Genomic DNA, 25,433 nt, shown 5'->3' on the forward strand with positions numbered 1-25,433 from the left:
CAAACGAATGCTAAGATAAGATAAACAAGTGAAGACAAACGAATGCTAAGAAAAGATACACGTGTTAAGACACGTGATAAGATATGCCACACATGCTTAAGACACGTGCTAGGATAAGACACACACACATAAATCATTGATCCGATTTATTGATTTAATTGTATTGACATTTATAGAAACTTGTTAATTACAGAGCATATGTCAAAACTACATTTGGGACCAAGGATCTAAGGACTTTTACAGAGTAAACCTTTGTTAGTTATATGCTAAGTATCTTTATTCTTTAAGTGATAATTTTATAAGTGGATTTCCTGGGAACCTTAAAACTAAAGCTTTGTCTATGCAAACTGGTTAACAACACACATTTTATAAGTGAGGGCGTGGTGGCCGAGTGATAAGGGTCGAATCTCTTTTTTTTTTTAATTTTGGGATTTTAAAGAGCACCCCTGAGTTTACCCTGGGTACCGGACATTAGTGGGCACGCCCGCGTAGAAAACGCTGATCTTAACATTATCTGCACTCTAGATGGCAAGGTCTGAAAGGGAACTTCTTAGTTTACATTTTGAGAGCAGAGAGAGAGACAGACAGAGAGAGAGAGGGGGGGGAAAGAGAGAGGGAGACGGTGAGAGAGGGGGATAATGAGAGAGACAGAGGGAGAGAGCGGAAGAGAGATAGTTGGCCTCCTTCAGTCGTAGAACGACTATGGCTCATCTCGAACAGCGAAATGAAAGACACTCAAGACAGTGCATTGCTATGGTCGGAACTATGTCGCCCGCACATCGGCTGCGTGGAGAAGGGGAACTGCTGTGATGAAGAGAGCGAGTGAGAGAGAAAGAGAGAGAGAAGGAGAGATAAGAGAATAAATTTTAGATTGTGAAATAAACAATCTTCTAGAAACTACTGTTCATATAAAGCTGACTATGTCGAGAATGAGCTGCATATCCCATAATTTCTGTATCCCTACATAACCTCTTTTCAATAGTCCTATTTCATGTACTTTACCAATGGCATGTCTCCGACTGACAGTCTTATGCAATGGACGGGGGAAAAAAAGCGCCATTACATTTTATTTTATCAATGTATACATACTGTTGTTCGGCAGCAAAACAGCCGTTACGATTCACTATTTATCTCTACATAAAGAGATCTTTAATTAGTTTTTGTCACTCTGCATATTAAGTTGCTAAAAAATATATTTTTTGTTTTTTAAAGGTGACCCATATTATTAATAATGTTGCTTAGTTCATATTGACATATACTGAACGTGGAGTCAGGGGTGTCTGTATGGAATGGTGTCATCCGGTGTTTGATAATAGTGTCGAACCATACCTAAAGGAGCCTTCCAAACAGGGGCGTAGCTAGGGATGTTCCATCGTTTGGGGGCCCGGGGGCTTGACTTCTTTGGGGGCCCCTACATTTTGCGTTATATTAAATTTTTAATGTAAAAAAGCACTCATTTGGGGGCCCCTTTCAAGTGAGGGCCCGGGGGGATTTTCAAATTCTCCCCCTCCTCACCCCACCTTAGCTACGCCACTGCCAAATATTAGAAAGGTTTCCATCTAAAGGCTATCATTGTTATTAAGGATCTATCGTTGCTATTAAACGTACACCAAAGCCTTGTTCGGATAATTGGCTACTGTCGGCTTTAAAAAAAAAATAAAAAAAATACACACTTTATTTCCCTTAGGTATCCCCCAGTGGCATTGTTCTACAGCCCCTCCAACACCTGGCGACGCCACTGCGTAGAGTGTAAATTGATATTCCTCATATTTAGCTAGTTATGTCGAATGTCTTAAGTTTGTTTAATGTTAAACCTAAAACAGGTCCAGACGAATAAAATTTGAATTGAAACATCATTAATTATACCAATAATACAAGAATACAAACGTTACGCACTTGGCTGTGAGAGTCGTCTGACGTCTTCTGGTAGCAGATGTAAGCATGGGCGGCGCCTGTATTGAATAAAACATTTATTTTATGTCGTTTCCTGATAACATTTAATTTATTTATGAATCAAGGGATCGACTCTTAAGAGAGTAAATAGATTAATTGTTTTCAACTTTGTAATATTATTCATAACTTAAAGTTTACTTTGTGTTTATTGTTTGTCTTTTTCGTTTGTTTGTAGCTGGTGAAGGCCTCGAGGCCTAAACATTATATGTTTTCACTTTGGTCCAGCAGGACTTCCTATACGTCTGTTGTATTGTGTAAACATATATGCTAGAAGCGCATCAAAAGATATTTATGTTAGCTAAAAAAATATGCTTGGTAATTTACGGGTTAAGTGGAAGTTCAAGATATTTATGTAAAGCTAAAAAATATGCTTGGTAATTTACGGGTTAAGTGGAAGTTCAAGATATTTATGTAAAGCTAAAAAAATATGCTTGGTAATTTACGGGTTAAGTGGAAGTTCAAGATATTTATGTAGAGCTAAAAAAATATGCTTGGTAATTTACGGGTTAAGTGGAAGTTCAAGATATTTATGTAGAGCTAAAAAATATGCTTGGTAATTTACGGGTTAAGTGGAAGTTCATTCTTCTAGCACGAGCTGACATGTAAATACGAGTTCATAGTTCATACTACATAGTTCAGGAAAAGAGAAGACAGACTTAATAGAATTTTTTCTCCTGCAAACCATCCTCAAAGCCTGGAATACCAACAAAGGCTGGTGATAAGTCTTGCAGATCAGGGTTGAGGCTTACTATAACAATTGGTCTCGTACGAGCCAGGGCCGGTCCTAACAATTGCGGGGCCCTATGCGAAACTAAGTGCGCGGGGCCTAGTCTGGGTGGGAATAAGGATAATAAGTGAAAATTAAGATTTTGTATTAGAAAATAAATTTGACTTTGCATTTTATTCATTCTTTACTAAGTACAAAAATGCGACCAAACTTTACTTTACGTCTTACTAACCTTGCAACCTATGGCATATTTATATGTCAATGACTATAAAAGTAAATAAGGTATTGGAACTTTAGGTTTAGGGGAAAATCCGTCAGTTTATTACATTTTATTACATGAAAGCTGACAATGCCTTTTTATTTTATCGCGCGTAGGATTGGCGTTGTCCGTAATGAATGACACCCACATATGTTAATTCTTTCAGGAGAAATTTTAATAAATGCAGGACATTTCCAGGAATTTTTCGTATATATTTTACACTTTAATAATTACACATAGAATTAGCGCGGGGCCTATGAAAACGCGGGCCCACTGCGACCGCATAGGTTGCAGTGGCCTAAGACCGGGCCTGGTACGAGCAATACCATCTACCACACAAACCTATGCGTTAAATACTTATCTGACTTACTGGGCTAGTACTTGATACAACACTTGAGCTAGTACTTGGCCTGTGTATGTATAGGTTAGGCAATATCACATATTTGTAACTATTTAGTCACTTATTTAAACAGATGCTATTTCTCTTTTGTTTATTGAATAACGGGACCAAACCCTACATAATTAACCATATATATGATACCGAAGGATTACTTTCCCTTGTCGGTATCAAATGAAATAATAAATTGGGTGTGTGAGAAATAACGTTTCTAAACATTTTAACGGACAGATAATAAAGTTAGGTTCCCCTTGCAGACCTTCCGATCTACAGGGCAGATGATGATGTCATCTGTTTCTGTGACCAACGGTTAACGAGTGCGTCATGTGGCCAGCACATCGTTCGACCGCCTTTACTTTTCCCCAACTAATGTCAGGTACCCATTAGAGCTGGGTGGACTCAGAGGCGCCCTAAGGATACCGAAATAAAAAATCACAGTCTTCACCAGGATTCGAATCGGGACCTCCCTGTTCGGAAGCCGAGCTCTTTACCCTGAGCAACCACGGACCGACAGAGTGGGTTGATATAACCTTTATCAAAAGCAGTTTAGTTAACTGGACACACATTGCAGCAAACGGCATCAAAGTGTCTTCACTTACAAGCCAGTCGCAGACATCCATAGCGTTAAGAGCTATAATAATAAGCATTTATCTCTTTCTAGGTAAAATGTTTATGTCCTTCAAAGGTAATTAATGTGCGCCACAGTGAGTTCCTAATATACGAATTTAACTCAATAGTTCTCTTGTTTGTTTTGTTTTGGTTTTATTTTTGGTTTAAAAATTTTAAATAATTTTTTTTTTGTTCAAACATTTTCAAACAGAAAACATGATTATTAAGTTCAAGTCCATACCTCCCGAGGTCATGGACGACTGGGGGGGGGGCAGGGTTCAAACTTAGACCACTGACAATGTAGCCCTAAGCTACATATATATACTGCAAAGAACTAAAACTGATTTTTGTTTTTGGTATTTCCTTCGGGCTACATAGTCGAAGCACTGCAAGAAAGACGAAAAACATAAAAACTTAAAAACCTAAAAACATAAAAACCTAGAAACATAAAAACTTTTTTCTGACCTACTCGTCCATACTGGTGGGTCCCTGCGTGACACATCTCCACGTGGGCTAGGCAAAGGCGTCTCCGGAATATTTACTTTTATGCCACCTGGGTTGACTGCTTTGCCGCGTCTGTTATTGGACTTCGGTGGCGTATTGCTCTCAACAACAAACTGAAGAAGATTCGTTTTAGTTTCATCTCATTTTAACAAACCAGCTCGTTTTAATAAATAACTCTCACATTGGGACGAAAAGAGATGACAACAAAGAATATCAAGAGTCACGCTAAAACGGTGTAAAAAAGGTTATATGTGCGTTGAAGTAGTATTATAATAATATTACACATCAGGCTGGTTACTATTAGTGTGACTGCTGGGTTCGTGCTTCCTGGAGTCACACCTGACAGACACAGACATTACAGATTTGACTCAAGTTCTCTTTGGCAGACAAATATAATGTTTATTTAATGACGATAATAACAATACTGCACCTTATTGGCAGTTACATCAAGAAACATAATTACATCCGCATAACAGCGGTATTGAATGTCCAAGATGATTAGTTACAGAATAAACCACAAGTAACGTCCGCATCACAGCGGGTAACAATAATACTTCAATAATACATATCCAACTCTCAGCGTAGAGAAAAACTAATAGGAATATACGTAGTGTTCTCTGGCTTCAGCTGCCCAAAAGATACTACTTAACAGAGTTACTAATGTCCGTACTGGACCAAAAGTTACTGCTTGACTGCCTCGTCCAGAGGATAGCACTTGACTCCTTGACTGAACTGAACTGACTGCACTCAAAGTCACTTTTAGTCATTCTACTTTCCTGTTTGCTACATCAGGAATTCACGAGACTTTTCAACGCCTTAACCTGAGGGGAGCATTAAATCAGGCAATGTCAGCTGAGACTGTGACAAACAGGTATCCTGGAGTCTGTTTCTCTAAGTCAATGTTTCCCATACTGTGTTCCGCGTGGCCAGAATATGTGTTTCACGAACTGCTGGAATAATTACCTACTAGGCTACCAAGTGAATTAACCTATCTAAACAAGCAATAGAGAAAAAAAGATTACTTTTTAAAAAAAAAAAGTTTGTCTAAGGGGAAAAACCGCAAATTACTGCCATTTATCTTAAAATGCAAGGTTTAGCTCCCTTTCTGCTATATAAAACAAAATTAATTAATTAGAAGTAATTGATTAACTAATTGGTTTAATTTTTGGATTGTTTCGTGTATTCTCATCGACTATGAATAACTATGCCAAATTGCAACTTGATCAGAGCATGGGAAGTGGTCTGTAGGGTAAAAATAGCGCCTAATTTGATCTTAAGAGCACTTCCTGTTGCGATTCTTTCACGCTGTTCCTCTTTGAATACGGTCGTCCTCCCATACGGGATGTGTTCGACCCAGCGCAGCAATACCAACAGTACCAACAGTACAGTGCCAACAGTACCAACAGTACAGTCCCAACAGTAAATAGTGTTTTTATACTGTCCGCACCAACTAGAAGGACATAATTATTTGAGACCAACAGAAGGGCCTTTGCAGTAAACAGGCGCAGACGACGAATTTAAAACTTAAATAAATAGACAATTATTTCGTCTGCGTCTGTGTGATATAATATGTAGGTCGCCACTGGGTCTGCGTGGTCATGTAAAATACTGCACTTATCCTTAGTCTTCGAAATCCAAGACGTTGCCTTTTATAGGAATCACAATTATTCGATTCCATTCCTCGCCTTAATCTAACAACAAGGATAATTATTATTTCACCTTTTTAGAGTTGGAAAAGAAGAAGAATTTAGAAATAAACATCACGTGACTCTTTGGAACGCAAATCTGTGACGTGTGCAAAAATGAAGAAAGGATGATGCGACCACTGACCTATATAATTTGAATAAATTGTTTATAGCTGCTACAACCATTTCTCAAAACTTTCCCTAGTATAAAATTTAATAATAATGACTACATGAAAAAAATAACAAAACTAAATTATAATATTTACCTCTGGGATCTCTATAAATTTTGTCTCCTGGGAAGATTTGAAGGTCTCTACAAATATAAATAAACAAATAGCGTTTCTTAAATAAGTTATAGTTTTGTGAGATTTATATCAAACGAAGCATAGTTAATAAATTGCAACGCGTACACTCTCCAAAGTCTACCGGTTCTCCTGGAGATACGCGTTCCCCACTTGGGGAAACACTGGACTAGAGTAAGTAAAGTAAAGTTCCCCTTTCAGACCTTGCGATCTATGGGGCAGATGATGTTAAGGTCTTCTGTTTCTATGGCCAACGGTTAACGAGCAGGGTGTCATGTGGCCAGCACAACGACCAACCGCCCTTACCTTCCTCAACTAAAGTCAAGTACCCATTAGAGTTGGGTGGACTCAGGGGCGCCCTAAAAATCACGAGATTCAAAATCCCAATCCTCATCGAGATTCGAACCCAGGACCCAGGTTCGGAAGCCGAGCGCTTAACCACTTAGCCACCGCGCCCCCTGGGACTAGAGTAACACCATAAGTAAAATCACTAAATTTATATACACTTCAGGACAGAGAAATAACAATTAAAGTAGCAATTATACATAACAAGCTGAAGCCAATGTACAAATACAAAAAAACAAAGCCTATTACAGTGCCCAGGAAGGCACAAAGATAAAAGCACATTTCTTATTCCATCTGCTAGGACAAAAGCTTTCCTAGTGCCATAAGAGAATGGAAAGGGTTGCCTGAATTAGCCAGGAAAACCAAATGACTTATCATAGTTTAAAAATGTATGTATAACAAGCACGACTAGATTAACAAATGGATACTCGTAGGACGTAATCATCTTCTCTTTTGATGGAACGTCTGTAATTTATGAGATAAGATATTCCACCTTATACACTAATGCTTTACTAGACGCAATTAAATGTAACCACATAGAATCATATAAAACTATATACAAACTAATGTTTTCTTACAAAGATCATATTAATTATCTATGTCTGTCTGTCTGTCTGTCTGTCTTTTTTCACGTTTTTCTTCCACCTCTCTTTCTCGGATCAAGCTAAAACGTTGCGCAATTATTTATCGTCTTTGACTACACGCGAATCAATACAAAAAATTAATCAAATTAGTCAATTAATTATTTATAATTAATCATTTTTTACTTTTTTTTCTTTTAGAAAAAGAAAATAAATCTTGCAGTATTGAGATATGTGGCATCAAATGAGCAGTTTTTTCCTTCTATATCATTTTAGGAATTAAAAAAGTTATTTATTTTTTTAATTTTGATGTTTATTGTGTATTTTTTAAACATCTGTATCTAGTTACAAGCACACGTGTCAATAGCATAAACTTTCTTTTTACCTACATAGTCTGTTGGACCATTGGGGCACCTAGCAAGATTCGTCGCCCGTCTTTCTCCATTCCTCTCTGTCTTAGAGGCCTACCTTTTTTTTTTTTTGGACCACGAATTTAAGAATCCCAGTATTCACCAGGATTCGAATCCTGGACTCCTCGGGCTCGCAAAACGAGCCGCTTTACCACTCCTTTACAATTTCTTATCTTATCTTATATGATACAGACGTTACTTCAAAAAAAGAAGAAGATTACAATGACAGTCATTAATATCAAGTAAACTATTTTGACTTTAAGGGACTACTGAGACGTGAACTTCTAAATCATAACTGATCCGCAGTGTTTTTATTAATTTTGAACATATGCAAATATAAAGTCTGATTATCTTTTATACTCTATGTAAAATTAGATGATATATTTTTGGTATTGTTAGCCTTGCATATCTTTAACGTTACTCAAACAGAGCTCCTAAAAATACTGACCTAGTTCTCGACTTAAGATCTCGTTCCTCTTCTGCTGAAAGATGGCTTCCTCTCGAACTGAGGGAAAATAAAATGCAATAAATTTTTCTTCAAAATTAAAGTGCATTCCCAATAAATATTACAATCAAACTAAATAGTTCGCCAATTCAAATTACTATTCAATATATCCGTACAAATATATCCGGTTTTAGATACACACTATTTTCCAGGTCTTTTATATCCAAAGTCAGTTTCTTGATCATGTTTTTCAGGTGACCTGAAATGATTACAATATATGTTAGTGTTTGTTTTTTTAAATATGAAAAACGATTTTCATAAAAAAAACAACAACTGCGGATTATACTATTTATATAATTTAAAAATTTGTCAATATATCATCTGGTACTAATATAGATAAATATATTTGAATAGAATTAAATTTAGAATTAATATGAACAATTGAAAGAGATCTAATGATAGGCTTGATTTGCTTGAACAAAACCATTGAGTGATCGATGTGTCTACAACACACTACATCCAATGTTTGAAACATATTCTTGTGACTCTACACCAGTATAAAAACATAACAATATAGCATAAAATAAAAAAAAAAAAAAAAAAAAAAAACTATACAGTTACAAACCTACATATGTTAATATTAAGCGTAGTTGTATTAATTAGTTTAGATCAATCAAGCAATTAAATAAAAACTAAATCTAGACTAACAATAATAAATCTGTGCAATTAGAAATTTTGTTTACTGATTGTTTTTGTTTAGCGCAATTTTTTTGTTTTTAGCTTTCTCAATACGCTATGATCCTGGTATGTTATGCCAGGTTGTAGAAGCTGTGTGTGTGTGTGTGCTGTTAGCTGCCGGCTTCTTATTTGTCCTCAGGGCTGACTCCTTTAAGTGATGTTGGGTATAGCCGCAAGGTAGCGGAGGTTTTTGATTCAGAGTTTCCCTTCTCCTAATTGAGTTAGCCTAAAGCTAACGAGCCCCTACTGCCCCCAAACTTACTGGTTTGGATCCCAGTTGCCTGCCTTTATCATGTCTCCTTACAGTTCCTCCGGATCAAATACATGAGCCACACGTAATATTACGTCCTTGACTTGATAAAACTATGACGTCAAATAAAGTATAGTGCTCTCCGTGTCATGATTCAGGTCGTCCCCCCTTTTTTTTTTCGTAATTGTTAGTCTAGATCAGGGGAGGCTAACCTCTTGGTTCCATGCGCCAATTTTTTTCCCTTCTGATTCAGATACGCCACTTACAATTTTATAAGTTTCAGTCCTTGAAAGTATGGTCATTTGTACATATTCATTCTACACATTTGTGTATAGTAGATAACAGGATTTAAAAAAAAAATGAATTTTACGTATGAAGTCTTTTAAATTTGCATTTATGTTTTTAAAAAAATTATTTCTGAACGACCTATTAACCAATTTCAATATGTGAACACCCGTAGCAGTTTTTAATTTTAAAAAATATGGACACTTATGCAATATATTTTTCAATTTGTCTTGCGCGACTATACAAAATCTGCTAACATACAGATTAACTTGTTGGCAAGGCAACGCCTCATCTAAACTGTTGCGACGTCTAGAAAACATCATTAAAAAAGCATCAAAAATTACACTCACAACATTACCACATTTAAAGGAACTTTTTGAACAAACGTGCCTAAGAAAATCAAAAAAATCTTGGAAGACAACGGCCACCCGCTCCATCAGAACTACGCCAGGTCGTCGCGAAGTAGGCGACTGCTGTCAATCAAAACAAGAACGGAGCGGTACAAAAACTCGTTCGTACCTCACTCGGTCAGACTCTATCACCGCCACTCATTGATCAGGGAACATGAAATGCACCAAGATACCTGGGTGTAGTCGCTGAATGAACTATTTATGTTGTCTGTTGTATTAATGTGTATTTTTCTGTTGTGTTGTCTTTATATGAGAAAAGAGTCCTTGTAATCACAACAAATTTCCGTAAGGATCAATAAAGCAGTCTTAGTCTTAGTCTTAGTCTTACACCGTATCTGTAATATTAAGAGTTGACTTCGTGACAGCAGGTTGTTTTCTAATCATTTTCATGGCTGACGATGCTTGCTCGCATCAATATCTGACAGGCAGACAGGCATAAGCAAGATCACAGCTCCAGTAGCTCTTCCATCCATTCACGGCTTAGATTAATTTATTTAACTTTATTTAGTTGATGATTTCCTAGACTTAACTTTGCTTCCTTAAAATATGTTTGGCTTTTTTTCTTTACAGTGACTTAGAGCCAATAAGGTCTTTAAGAAAGCTTAGATAGGTTACAGAAAAAGTCTCCAATGTTAATGAAAAAAATTAGCATGCGATTTGAGGCGAAAAAAAAATCCAATGTTAACAATTACATTACACCAACTTGTTTTGTGTTTTTAGTCTAATTAGCTTTATAATCATTTCGGTCAATTTTGGGCGTCGTAATGGCCAGTAAATTCCTTCTAAAAATTGGTTATAATATATATTTTTTTTTTGGAGAACAGGCATGCTTTTTTTTTCTCGGGTTGAAATGCGCCACTTTTGGTACATGCTCCATAGGTTGGCCACCCCTGGTCTAGATCTATTACAAATTTAATTAAATGACTGCTCAAAGCTAATTGATACAAGTACACTTGATAAAAGCTTTTTTTTGTTTTGGTAAAAGTATTTTCATTTTTTTTTCTTGTTTTCAAGACTATTTTCATTTGATATTATTGGCAATACAAGTATCAGAAACATTCTCCATACCTTACAATTCTAGTCAATGTACAAACAACATCACGTGATCAAAAATTAAAAAAAAAAATTGTTTATACGACTGTCATAGACATAAATAAATATAGACTGGCCGATTAAAGAGTTTTATGAAACGAAAATTTGTGACTTGCAATTTTGTGTACTTTATTATACAGCATTTATGAGCAGTATAAAAGTTAAGTATTCATATCTATTTCAGCCATAACCTATATAAGTATTACATATATTGTAAATAAGGAGGCAGTGTAGATTTGTTTAATCTTTAAGAATGAAGATCATGCAATTTTTCATAATTCGGAAATCCGAATACAATAGATATACATGTTTTCAAGTTACATGAAGTTACTTCCTTCGACCAGTCTATATTTATTTATGTCTATGACGACATTTTATTTCAATAAATTTAAATTCCATATTTAAAAAAAAAAAACGAAACAATTTTCGATAGGTGTAGAGTTTTAAAAACTTACGAATTTTTTTCTTCATGGCTAAAATTTTATTGCTTTGTTCGATTTTCTGTTGTTCCACTGAAAACAAAAACAAGGGACTGTATTCAATTATTATAGCTTTTATATAGCGCTACTTTCATGCTTATAGCATGCTCAGAGCGCTTTGGTCCAATCTCATTTGTGGACCAGTTGGGGAGGGGGGGGGCGGAGGGGGGGGATCTAGTTTTCCGTGCTGCCTTTAGGCGCTCAGTAAACGCAACTCTGTCGAACCTCGAGCCCCCTTCAAGGTAGCCAAGACAAGCCAAGTTCAAGCGCACTTAGCCACTCGACCACGTTTCCCACCAATACACAATACACAATTCATAATTTGCTTAAAAAAAAAAAAAACACCTTCACGTCTTGTCGCCATTTCAATTCGTAGATCTATGTTTAATTCACTCTTTTCTAAGAGAGGTTTTAAAATTGAGACAGTCTTATTTTAAATTAGCGCAATGAATGTTGAAAAACAATAATCTCTCATGTCTCTCTACTTTTGTCGTAGGGGGTGCCGTGACATTTCGACTAACCGAAACCCTCCACCTTTCCAGGTCAGCAGCTGTTCTTAGCAGGATAATACTCTGAAAGATAAAGGCACATTCCTCGTCCCATATGCTAGGACAAATTTGTACAAGTGCTCCTTCTTCGCTAGTGCTATTAGAGCATGGAATGGGTTGCCTGAGCTAGCCAGGAAAACCAGTGACTTGGCGGAATTTAAGTTATTGGTTAATATGCATAACTAAATGCATGACGCGTAGGACGTAATCATCTTCTTTTTTTAAAGTAACGTCTGTATTATATAAGATAAGATAAGAGAGAGGCCGGTCCATTCTTTTATGTTATCTGGCCAGCTTGTCTTTGAACGACCCTTTCTTCGTACTCCCTCCATTGTACCTTTGAAGAACGACTTTCGACAGTCAGCCATGCCTTACACTATGACCGAACCAGCCCAGCGTTCGTCTCCTCGCAGTATTGTTATATAACTCCGCCATGCGCACCGCCATCCAGGCTGGTGCTAGAAGGTGCGCACTGTGATAGACTAGACCTAAAAGGATGTCAACATTAGACAGGAGAACGATTTCCGCCCAAGTCTAGAGAGCCAATATGGAGAGATTGTGCTCAAGACTTGTTGTTCTACGTGTATTTGTGATGGCGTGTAAATAAACGCCTATGTCTCGTTGAGTTGCCTCCCTTCAGTTATTACAGTATGTATTTGTGATGGCGTGTAAATAAACGTCTATGTCTCGTTGAGTTGCCTCCCTTCAGTTATTACAGTATGTATTTGTGATGGCGTGTAAATAAACGCCTATGTCTCGTTGAGTTGCCTCCCTTCAGTTATTACAGTATGTATTTGTGATGGCGTGTAAATAAACGCCTATGTCTCGTTGAGTTGCCTCCCTTCAGTTATTACAGTATGTATTTGTGATGGCGTGTAAATAAACGTCTGTCTCGTTGAGTTGCCTCCCTTCAGTTATTACAGTATGTATTTGTGATGGCGTGTAAATAAACGTCTATGTCTCGTTGAGTTGCCTCCCTTCAGTTATTACAGTATGTATTTGTGATGGCGTGTAAATAAACGTCTATGTCTCGTTGAGTTGTCTCCCTTCAGTTATTACAGTATGTATTTGTGATGGCGTGTAAATAAACGCCTATGTCTCGTTGAGTTGCCTCCCTTCAGTTATTACAGTATGTATTTGTGATGGCGTGTAAATAAACGTCTATGTCTCGTTGAGTTGTCTCCCTTCAGTTATTACAGTATGTATTTGTGATGGCGTGTAAATAAATGTCTATGTCTCGTTGAGTTGCCTCCCTGCAATTATTACAGTATGTATTTGTGATGGCGTGTAAATAAACGTCTATCTCTCGTTGAGTTGCCTCCCTTCAGTTATTACAGTATGTATTTGTGATGACGTGTAAATAAACGTCTATGTCTCGTTGAGTTGCCTCCCTTCAGTTATTACAGTATTGAGGAGTTCTTTTTTTTAAAAACCATCTTGGCTTATTTCTTCATTGGTTCTATAAAAAACAATGTTTTAACACATCCATATTTTTTTCTTCTTCGATTGTCACCATGATTTGTGACAGCCAAGTTACTTTGTTACTTGGTACCGTAGCTTAAATGAGTCGTGTCGGCTGAATACCAAGCAGCAGTACGGAAACCTTCTCCCTAATACCCCCTCCCCCTCACATGGTAGCAAGAGCTTTGACAATAGCGCACTGAGCATGCTATAGCAGCATGGAAGACGCGCTAGACACAAAGAACACTAAATTATAATAATTATTTGGTTATAATATAATATAATATTATATATTAATGAAAACATTATAAAGAATATTTCGTATATAAAATAAAGAAAAGTTGTTCCACCACCTGTGCATTGTTTATAGACAAACACAACAGCAAGTTTATTTATTAGCATAGTATCACTGTATATATTCTATATTCTATAATCAACATAATTGGAGTTATGGGACTCACATTGTGCTTTTTCGCCAACTAGTTGAAGCTTTTCATTACCAGACGACTTTGAATTGGTTTCTGTTTGTAGAATAAAAAATCTACATTAATCGAAACATCTAAACAGCGATACATACAAAACAGACACACAAAGATACAATAGGCATGTTCTTACTTATAAGACATAATTACAGAAACAAAGACATTTTTTTTTATTTATTTCAGCATCGATATGTTAATATGGCGTCCTTGATATTGTTTATTTTCCTCTTTTTATTTTATTATGCTCCTCTTTATGTTTCATTATTTCGCCACTATATTACGTTATGTATTCCGAGACAGAAGAAGCCTGTCGGTTATATATATATATGGGAGGAGCGGTGGCTGAGCGGTAAAGCGCTTGGCTACCGAACCGGGGTCCGGGGTTCGAATCCTGGTGAAGACTTTTAACTTCAGGATTTTCCGGCGCCTCTGAGTCCACCCAGCTCTAATGGGTAATGAGAAAAGTAAAGGCGGTTGGTCGTTGTGCTGGCGACATGAAACCCTCGTTAACCGTAGGCCACAGAATCAGATGAACTTTACATCATCTGCGCTATAGACCACAAGGTCTGAAAGGGGAACTTTACTATTTTATATATATATATATCCTTAAGTCTTTTTATCTATTACTGAATGTTATTACTTCAAGAAGTGAAAGGGGATTGGAAAAAAATTAAACTGTAAGTAAAGAGAAGATCAATGTGATTAATTTTTAGGATGAAAACTCCCCAATAGTCAGTTCTAACTTTGCCAGATTTTTCTATAATGTCAACCAAGTGTATCTAGATGTAGAGCTGTTGAGAGTGATTACATAGGCAAGCGTAGAGGTTATTTTTAGAATTATCTGCACTGACATATATACGTACCCAATTCTTTATTCCTGTCGGTTAATTCTTTTAGCTGCGAATTAGTTTTATCTGGAGAAAAAAATACACCAACACATACACAGATGTAGATTAAATATTTTTATAAGTTCTTGATTTCTTATAAGTGTTAACTAAAGTCTACATTTAGTAATATTCTGACTTTATCGGAGATTCTCGTCAATTGTATATATAGTTCTCATTGTGTATCTATCCGATGTACAGAGTATAGGAAGTGTTTATAAACTTAGTATTACAAAAGGTACACATGTACTAGAATATTTTTGAACTATTCAACAGCGTAAAATCCAATTTCTAAACTCCTTCGCTTTTAACAGAAAGTAATTATTAATTTATTTTGGCGAATTGGATCTTTCAATACGGCGTCATTGACCTAGTATAGTTTGTTAGTTCAGAATCTCTCCAAAATTCCTCCTTTTATTTTTTTCCCCTTTAATTCTTTTTCCATTGGCCTCTATATTTCTCCACATCACTTTCTCTTCATTTCCTAAGTTGTTGTAATTTTATTGCTTAAAGAATGTGACCATAGAGGAGATAACTTTTTATGAGATAAACTGTGTCTAATCCCTAGTACAGCCCCTTACCAAGTTTGTTTTTCAGCTCTTCCATGTTGTTTTGTTTGTCCACAGCAGAACCTTGCACTGTTCAAATGTAAATGTTTTAGGTCATAGTAGTAGTTGTGATTATAAAATAATTAAATTTGCCAAAGTTGTTTTATTTTCAACAAAAAAAAATATGTCGCGTCAGCTGAATAATATGAAAGAGGGAATTTCATATAAACTCCATTACAACCTCGTTAGCAGTTTGCCTAGAAACACGTAAGGACCACATCATCAGCCCAATGGAGTGTAAAAAATCATGAAAGGAACATAACTCATTTAATATTTTTTATCATTAATTTAAAACAATGCACGAGAGTTAAGGGACCTGGAAATTTCAGTAATGAAACTTAAAAATAGCAACGGTGTTAATAAAAAAAAAACACAAGAAAGAAAACATCAACAAAACACTAAGACTAAGACTGTTTATTGATCCTTATAGAAATTCGTTGTGATCTTATATTTTATTAATTACTGAAAGGCGCACCATGATCTTAATGAAGACAAGACGAAACAGAGAGGGGAAAAGAAAAAAAAAAGGAAAAAGAAAAACAAGGCCGTCCAGGCATAGGCTTCAATGGCGTCCACCCTTATTGGAAAACCTATAGCCATGAGCACCAGGCTCTGGAAGTCCCCTGTGCGTTGAACGGAGTGGGAGGTCCCAAGTCAATAATTTCATAGTTATATGTCTCAATTATGTGGTCATATCTTTGATTATACCTTGGATTATATCTATGATTATATCTTTATATCCATGATTATATCCATAATTATATTTTTGATTATATCTTTGATTATTTCTATGATTATATCTTTGATTATACCTTTGATTATATCTATGATTATATTTTTGATTATATCTTTGATTATATCTTTGATTATATATCTATAATTATATATTTGACTATATCGTTGATAATACCTATCTATGATTATATCTATGATTATATCTATGATTATATCTATGATTATATCTATGATTATATATATATATGATTATATCTATTATCATTTCTATGATTATATCTATGATTATATCTATTATCATATCTATGATTATATCTATGATTATACCTATTATCATATATTTTATTATATCTATGATTATATCTATGACTATATCTATGATTATATCTATGATTATACCTATTATCATATCTATGATTATATCTTTGATTATATCATTGATTATATCTTTGATTATATCTATCATTATCTATTATTTTTTTGTTGTGCTAATCGTCACCTACTGGCACTGGCACTGTACGACTCAAGATTGGTTATATGGAGACACAATTCATTGTAATCTCCTTTACAGCGTCCAATGCTTGTTAAACCAGCATAAAAACGTCGCTTATTATGTATTATTGTTATTATTAGCATAAACATTAACGAATAAGAGAAATCTCTTACGTAGTTTAGTCTGTTCCAGGAGAGCGTCTCTCTCTTTCTCTGTATCTTTACATCTTTTTTCTAGCCAAGACAAACATTCTCTTATATTTGTTATACACAAAGGCAAAAATAATAATACAAGAGAATAATTTGTTTTTAAAGAGTGGCTGCAATGTCATCTTAACATTCTCCTATGGGCGTGTGGTGAACAGGCACCAATCGCCTGGCTACCTATCTGAGGGGACTCCAGTTCAAATCCTAATGTACACTATGATTTTTACAAAGCTTATATCATCTCATTCTGTTTGTCTGTCTGCCTGTCTGTCAGGTAAAATATTTAAACATGTTTTTTTCTCCCACTTCCCATTCTCGGATCAAGTTGGCATTTAGCATAATTATTCATAGTCGATGACACTGCACGAATCAATCAAAAAATTAACCAGTTAGTTAATCATTTAGTACTAATTAATTAATTTTGTTTTTAAAGCAGATAGGGAGATAAACCCTGTCATTTTAAGATAAATGTCAGTACTTATAGGTTCCTTCCCTTGCATAAGCTTTGTTTTTAAAAAGTATTATATTTTTCTATTGCTTGTTTAAGCTTTTAATTCCAGATGCGACTGAACTGTGTTTGCTGATCTGCATGAAAACCCCCCAGGTAAAAAAACAACCTCGACATTCCACAAACAAGAACAGATTCAACACACATGAATGCGCGTAGATCGTAACAATTTTGTGTAATTAATAAGATAAGATAAGAAGAATTAATAATTACATCAGAACATTAAAAATAGTTGTTTTTTTGTTAAAAGTAGATACTGTGTTGTTGTTTTTTTATGTCTTTAAAAAAAAAATTAAAAAAACTTGTGTAATTTGAAAGACAAGATAAGACAAGACAAAATATGACAAGACAAAATAAGATAACCAAATCAGAATTAATAATAATCAAAGTTTAAAACTTAAAAATGTAATCGATAACACTAAAATTATATATTGTTCATGCCTAACTGCCTAGACTGTACCATTATTATTAGTGTTATCTGCATAGACAATGCTATTATTAGTATTATTATCTACCTAAACATTGTTATTATTACTATTATTATTATTATTATTATTATTATTATTATCTACCTAGACATTGCTATTATTATTATTATTATTATTATTTACCTAGATCTTTTATTTCCGTTCTGCTTTGTTGGGCTTGTTCTTTCAGTTTTTCTGGGGGGAAAAAACAACATGTTTTAGATCTTGACATATCACTTAGTCAGTTGTACCATAGGGGCACCACCAACTCTCTTTATTCCTCTCTGTCTATTGTTATAACTAAAATCTATTTCAATAATTGATGTTGTCTCTCTCTCTGGATATCTTTATCTATGTCTCTCTCTATTTCCCTGTCTGTCTTTGTGTGTGTGTGTGTGTCTCTGTCTCTTTCTCTCTGTTTATCGTTGTCTCTCTTTCCATCTCTTTATCAATGACTCTCTGTCTCTCTCTATCTCTCTCTGTCTCTTTCTCTTCTGTTTCTTATGGTCTCTCTCTTTTTCTCTGTCTCTCTCTCTAGCTCCCTCTTTCTCTTTTCCTCTCTGTGTTTCTCTTTCTCTCTGGCTATCTCTCTCTGTCTTTGTTCCTCTCTCTCTTTCCCTCTGTCTCTGTTTCTCCTTGTCTCTGTTTCTCTGTTTCTCTCTCTCTCTCACTCTTTCTGTTTCTCTCTGTCTTCCTTTCTGCAGACTCACCTAGCAGGCAGACTCACCTAGCAGGCAGACTCACCTAGCAGGCAGACTCACCTGGCAGGCCGACTCACCTAGCAGGCAGACTCACCTAGCAGGCAGACTCAACTGGCAGGCCGACTCACCTGGCAGGCAGACTAACCTGCCAGGCAGACTCACCTGCCAGGCAGACTCACCTAGCAGACAGACTCACCTAGCAGGCAGACTCACCTAGCAGGCAGACTCACCAAGCAGGCCGACTCACCTAGCAGGCCGACTTACCAAGCAGACCGACTAACCTAGCATGCAGACTAACCTAGCAGACCGACTCACCTAGCAGACCGACTCACCTAGCAGGCCGACTTACCAAGCAGGCCGACTCACCTAGCAGACCGACTCACCTAGCATGCAGACTCACCTAGCAGACCGACTCACCTAGCAGGCCGACTTACCAAGCAGGCCGACTCACCTAGCAGACCGACTCACCTAGCATGCAGACTCCCCTAGCAGACCGACTCACCTAGCAGGCCGACTCACCTAGCAGGCAGACTTACCAAGCAGGCCGACTCATCTAGCAAGCCGACTCACCTAGCAGGCAGACTCACCTAGCAGGCAAACTCACCTAGCAGGCAGACTTACCAAGCAGGCCGACTCACCTAGCAGGCAGACTTACCAAGCAGGCCGACTCACCTAGCAGGCAGACTTACCAAGCAGGCCGACTCATCTAGCAAGCCGACTCACCTAGCAGGCCGACTCACCTAGCAGGCAGACTCACCTAGCATGCAGACTCACCTAGCAGACCGACTCACCTAGCAGGCAGACTTACCAAGCAGGCCGACTCATCTAGCAAGCCGACTCACCTAGCAGGCAGACTCACCTAGCAGGCAGACTCACCTAGCAGGCAGACTCACCTAGCAGACCGACTCACCTAGCAGGCAGACTCACCTAGCAGACCGACTCACCTAGCAGGCAGACTCACCTAGCAGGCCGACTCACCTATCTCTCTTAGGAGAAAGTTATTTTCATTTTCTTTGACTTTTAATTCACCAGTCACTGGAAACAACAAAAAAAAAATAATTTAAAACTTGTATTAGGTAAAGTAATATCAATTAGTTTGGATCTGTCATGTAATTACATTTTTGATAGATCTAGACTAGCAACAATAAATCTGTGCCATTAGGAATATTTTTACCAATGGTTATTGTTTAGCGCAATCTTATGCTTTCTCAATAGGCTATGATCCTATCACTTGCCTGGGACAAGTTGGTAAATAGAGGAGGGGAGGTGGATTAGAAAGAAGGGGGTATGTGGGTGATCGTTTTTAAATGTAGTTTTTTTTTAACGTTGTGCGACTTGAATTCAAACTCGATAGCTCAAGTCCATCAGGCCAATACACTAACCACTGTGCCAGCAAAGTGCTTATAAAAATAGAAGGTTTTATAGTTATCTATTATTACTTTCAAGCTTTTAACGATGACCTCCCTATTCTCTATACAACGTATTTAGGGGACTAATTCAACTTATACTACCACATCTGTCAAATACAATTTCTTTCCCTTGTTCGATACAAAACAAGACAATTAATTACCAATTGCTAATTAACTAATTGGGGGATTTGTTTATATTGATTTTCTTTTCTCGGGTACAAGAAATTGTTGCGAAAGAATTCAACTTCATTTGAGATTTGGCGTGGGAGAAATAACGAGTACAAACTTTTTTACCAGACGGACAGACAGACAGTCAGACAGACAGACAGAGTAAGTTGATATAAGCTTTTTAATATATATATATTTAAGATATATATATATATATATATATATATACACACACACAGAGAGAAAGGCAGACAGACAGAGAGAAACAGAGACAGAGAGGCAGAGTGAAACTATATATGGTCCTATATTATTATTCAAACAGAACAAACCTATTTTTTTATCTTAATGTCTTATGGGTCAAGGTCAATCTAAATATAGATACCTACGTTTCAATCTTTCGTCTTGAAGTTTTTGCAGCTCGTCACTTGAAGTCTTGCTCAATTTTTCTAGCAGAAGAAAAGATAATGACATTAAAAACACCAGTTCATTAAAACACGCAAGCAATGTATCATATGCTAGAGCATACAATCTAAATCAGTGATGCCCAAAATACGGCCCGAGGGCCAGGTCCTTCAGGCTCGCCGGAATGTCGGCACAATGTGTAGAAAATCCCCATATATCAAAAAAAAAAATGGCTTGAGATTACGACCTTTAACAAATGTGCGTTTCTAAAATGGGACTCAGAATATGGAATCTACCAGTAAAAAAAGAACGGATCTTTTTCTGTATGGAACATGATAAATAGCCAACATATTTGATTTGTAAAGAAAGTTTGGCTGATTTAAAAAAGAATAACATATAAACGGCATTATAAAATAAATATTCTGGCATTCTTGGTTTGAGGAACGAATAAACAGATTCTTAAACTACGCCTAGAGATGGGAATATTTACCGCAAATAAAAAACAAGAGAGTGAGTCGGTTGTAAAGCTAGCTACGGTGTTGCTCATATTTTAAGCATCGTAGAGAAATGCAGCCATTTAGTGACGCGTGAAAAAAAAAGATGAAATTCAAATAAATAAATAGATACACTAAGCAATGTCAAGGACTTCATAATGAACAATCGCTGTCCTGTTTTCAACGGAATAATAGAATCGACTTTTAATACTTAGTAAATTTGATTCCGAATTGCTGAAAAGTAAACATCATCATATTATTTTCTTAAATAGTTTATCAATACCTCTGTATTACATTGCAGTGACCTAGTTTAGTTTAGAGAGTATGTTAGTTTTGTAGATAAATATAGTGTGTATTTTTTTTTTAGCGACGGTAAAAGTAGTGACTTAGTCAGACGAATGACGTTGCAGAATATGCGTACAAGGTGAACAAGATGGCTAGAGCTTCGAGAAGGTTTAATAGTGATAGAGACGGATTAGAAACCGGAGGATAGGGAGACAAGACAATTGTAAATAAATACATCCGTTGAAATATTCAGAAGTCTTGATTACGTATACCATTTTTAATTGTAATCTCCCTTGGCTAGTTTAGACTGGTTGATGAAATATCGTTGGATTTGCAAAACACACAAACTCCTAGCCAGGACAACCTAGATACACCAATATCTAGCTTCTTATAGATTTGTCTCCATTTAAGAAAATCAAAAATTCCTGGTGGCCCCGGAGCTTACCTAGATTTTTGATCACGCTTTCAAATTCAATTTTCTTTATCGAGTTTTCTTCTGAAAATAGAAAAAATAATAATCAAGGTTTAAAATGAGACGAATATTAATAACAATACAATATTAAATTTGTCAGCCCTGTCACATCTTTGTCTGATAGACAGTGACATGGATAGAGTTGGGAAGCACGGAATACACTTTATATTAGTGTAATAAGTTAGATTTTATGATTAATAAAAGTAATGTCTGCTATTTGGAGACTTGATTGCTGTATTTTAATATTTGTTATACTGTGCTAATTAGAGTAGACATACGCGATAAAAAGTAGTACTACAATTCAAGTGGAACAAAGGCATCTTTGGTTACTGCACAGTAGATACTGTCATATACATAAATTCATGTCACATGAAGCAGTGACCAGCCCCTAAGTACAGACTGTCGATAGCGCCATTGCAACGTGTTTAATGAAGCGTGTCTAGGGCAGTTGGCGCTTGAATTGACGCCCATCGGAGCGCTTTCCTGCTCTTAACTCCCCGTACAGACGTGTTTGGGAAGGCTATTGTCTGGCATTCGGACTACATGTCCCGCCCATCGAAGTTGGGACCTTCGAAATGTCGCATTGATACTGTTCAAGTTGGATTTCTGTGTCTGGTATGTGGTTCTTCAATGAGTGTTATATTGACATTCACGGCTGGGAAGCACTTGCTCTCGATCGCTCCTTACGGCGTGAAGCTGTCAGTTTCGGAGTCTCGAGATTGAATGCAAGAAGAGTGTCCAGCTTGAAAGAGCGCCGAACCAACAAAGAGCCGAGAGAAGAAGCAGGCCTATCTGCAACTGACCAAACCTACCCATGCCACGTAGGAGGATCTATATAGGGCAGCATAGAGGCGCTAATTACCATTCGAGAACTGCGCTGGGTGGGACACTTATGCCACATGGAAAACGACAGAATGCTAAAGACAATCTCCTTTTGGAGGTTAAAGGAGGACGGCACAACAGAGTTGCCCCCCACCCCCGTAAGTGTTATAGAGATCAACCCAGGAGCAATTTCTCCCTCACTGGTATAGAGGAAAGTAGCTGGCAGCAGATGGCCTCTGAAAGAGATAGTTGGAGAACACTCACAATGGCTGCGGTACACACGTTTGAAACTAAAAAAAAAAAAAATGCCATCATTGAAGACAGGCGCAGAAGAAGGAAAGAATACAACGGCTTTGTCAGCACTAGATGCGGAAACATATGTAGGTCACTATTGGGTTTGCCTAGCCATGTGAAACACTGGACTCATCCTAAATCCTCTTAATCGAAGACATTGATATTATTATAGCACAACTAGTCAGGGGAGACAATGAAGGCTATAAAGGCTAAACTACATTATAAAGAGTTAAATCCCCCTCACTGCATAAATATTTCATATTCGCGATGTGACTTCGAACTGAAATTTTTAACAAGTAAAATTTAATAAAAAAAAAAAAAACAAGCTTATATTGTGTGAAACTGCATCAACTTTTTTGAATAATCATGGATTTAGTTTTTTTGAAAGACCTAGATTCTACACTAACAACAAAAATACATGTGTGATTGGAAATATATTAATTAATTATTCTCACTTAGAGCAACTTTCATGCATAAAGCATACTCTGTACGCTATGGTCCAATCACTTTTGTAAATCAATTGGAAAGGGGGGGGGCAGAGGGTGAAGGAATGCAGGAAGTATTTTGGGAGAAGATTTCGGTGCGGTCTTTTCAAACGCTATTTTAAAAAAATTGCTAATCTGAATTCAAACTCGAGGAATCGAACCTCCACAATGGAACGGTGATTTATTAGCCTTTGAGCTAGTCAATAGCCTTTGAACTAGTCAAGCACTTATAAAAATAGAAGTTTTTTTTAATAGTTATCTATTATTAGTTTCACATCTATAGCGAAGAAACTGATTCTCTACAAAAGGCTTATCTACCCTTAGCTTAGCACATTTTCCTTATAAAATAAAATGTATTAATAACGACTAACTTACTTAACTGATTGCTTAATGATTCATGTGTCGTCATCGACAGTAAATAATTGAGCAAAGTTTCAATTTGATCCGAGAATGGCAAGGGGGAGAAGTTATATGTACAAAGATTCAACCTAGACAGACAGACAGACAAAGTGAGTTGATATAAACATTGTGAAAAAAAAAATAAAGAAGAGAAAGAGTTCTGTTTTAGTGGCTAGGCCTAGTAGGCTATAAGTATAGAATCTTATTCTTACTAAATTAATTGATATGCTTCCGATTTTATGGGTAGTTTCTTTAATTTAGTCTGGAAATGTTATTTAGGAAGTTATTTAGACTGTTCCAGAACAATAGAGTTTCATGGAGATTTTTTATATGAAGATGATGATATATTTAATTGTATAATTTGAGGTTGTGATTAGCTGGCGATGTGATAAAATCTGCAATTAATATTTTGGTATTACGCTTTATAAATACAATATAATCTAGTTCAGTGGCGTAGCAACCACGTCACGAATGGATTCATTGCGCCAGGGACCATGATCAATAGGAGCCCTAATAGAATATGCATCATCTGTTTGGGACCCCCCAACTCAAGAAAACATTAAGAAACTGGAACAGACACAAAATAGAGCAGATTCATAACAAACGAATATTCACACTTGACTAGAGTAACACCTTGAGTAAAATCACTAAATTTAGAAAGCCTTCAGGACAGACGACTCAAAAGTAAAGTAGCAACTATACATAAAACACTTAACCATAATCTTCAAATACAAAAACAAATTTAATAAAATACTTAAAAAGACACAAAGATAAAGGCAAATTCCTCGTCCCATATGCTAGGACAAATTTGTACAAATACTCCTTCTTCCCTAGTGCTATTAGAGCAAGGAATGGGTTGCCTGAGCTAGCCAGGAAAACCAGTGACTTGGCAGAATGCATGACGCTTAGGACGTAATTATCTTCTTTTTTGAAATAACGTCTGTATTATATAAGATAAGATAAGGTTATTATAGGGGAGATAATGTGTTGATTTTAAGAATTGCAAAGTTTAATATTATTACATTATTTTATTGAAGTGTCATTGCGGTAGATTTTATATTAACCGCACTGTCGAATATATTAAAGGAAAGTAACTCCTTTTCAGCACAGCGTCTCATTACATTCTAACTTGTTAGATTTTTAAATAATAATAATAATAATAATAATAACTGCTCGCCTCCAGCAACAAATTAGTTTCCTTCCTACGGAAATACGACTCCGATGCAACCCCTCTGAACCTACACAATGCTGATGTCAATATCGGTTTGGACGACGTAGGGCATGAGATTCGCCAATGGGAAGAAAAAACACTCCACGGAAAATTTCCGGCTTCATTACATGGGGACAACATCGACAAGGCTGCTTCCTTAACATGGCTCAAAGCAGGTCATCTCTACCCTGAAACAGAAGGCTTTGTTACAGCAATACAGGACAGAGTAATCAGGACAAAAAATTACGAGAAGCATATCCTGAAACTCAATGTTGTCGACAAATGCCGAAAATGTGGAAATGTGGGCGAGTCGATTGAACACATTATGGCAGGATGTCCAGCCCTATCAGAATCAGCCTACCTAGGTCGCCATAACCAAGTTGCAAAGTTAATACACCAACACCTGGCTTTGACGTACAAATTGATCGG

At 36.5% G+C, this 25,433-nt stretch overlaps 1 protein-coding gene across 1 annotated transcript in view; it reads right to left on the reverse strand.

Annotated features, from left to right (window-relative positions):
• The window catches only part of LOC106079830 (myosin-6-like), a 65,723-nt gene that overhangs the window by 1,981 nt on the left and 38,309 nt on the right, over positions 1-25,433 (reverse strand). The window contains exons 21-35 of the mRNA XM_056014591.1: positions 21,768-21,818; positions 20,528-20,587; positions 19,543-19,599; positions 18,008-18,058; positions 16,856-16,915; positions 15,428-15,484; positions 14,826-14,876; positions 13,942-14,001; positions 11,448-11,504; positions 8,420-8,476; positions 8,221-8,277; positions 6,401-6,447; positions 4,411-4,562; positions 3,310-3,349; positions 1,897-1,952 (exon numbers count right to left, since the gene is read on the reverse strand). Coding sequence (XP_055870566.1) covers positions 1,897-1,952; positions 3,310-3,349; positions 4,411-4,562; positions 6,401-6,447; positions 8,221-8,277; positions 8,420-8,476; positions 11,448-11,504; positions 13,942-14,001; positions 14,826-14,876; positions 15,428-15,484; positions 16,856-16,915; positions 18,008-18,058; positions 19,543-19,599; positions 20,528-20,587; positions 21,768-21,818 — 913 coding nt within the window. The remainder of the gene's footprint in view (positions 1-1,896; positions 1,953-3,309; positions 3,350-4,410; positions 4,563-6,400; positions 6,448-8,220; positions 8,278-8,419; positions 8,477-11,447; positions 11,505-13,941; positions 14,002-14,825; positions 14,877-15,427; positions 15,485-16,855; positions 16,916-18,007; positions 18,059-19,542; positions 19,600-20,527; positions 20,588-21,767; positions 21,819-25,433) is intronic.

The sequence above is a fragment of the Biomphalaria glabrata genome, chromosome 16 (assembly GCF_947242115.1).
Source record: "Biomphalaria glabrata chromosome 16, xgBioGlab47.1, whole genome shotgun sequence".
Classification (NCBI taxonomy): Eukaryota; Metazoa; Mollusca; class Gastropoda; family Planorbidae; genus Biomphalaria; species Biomphalaria glabrata.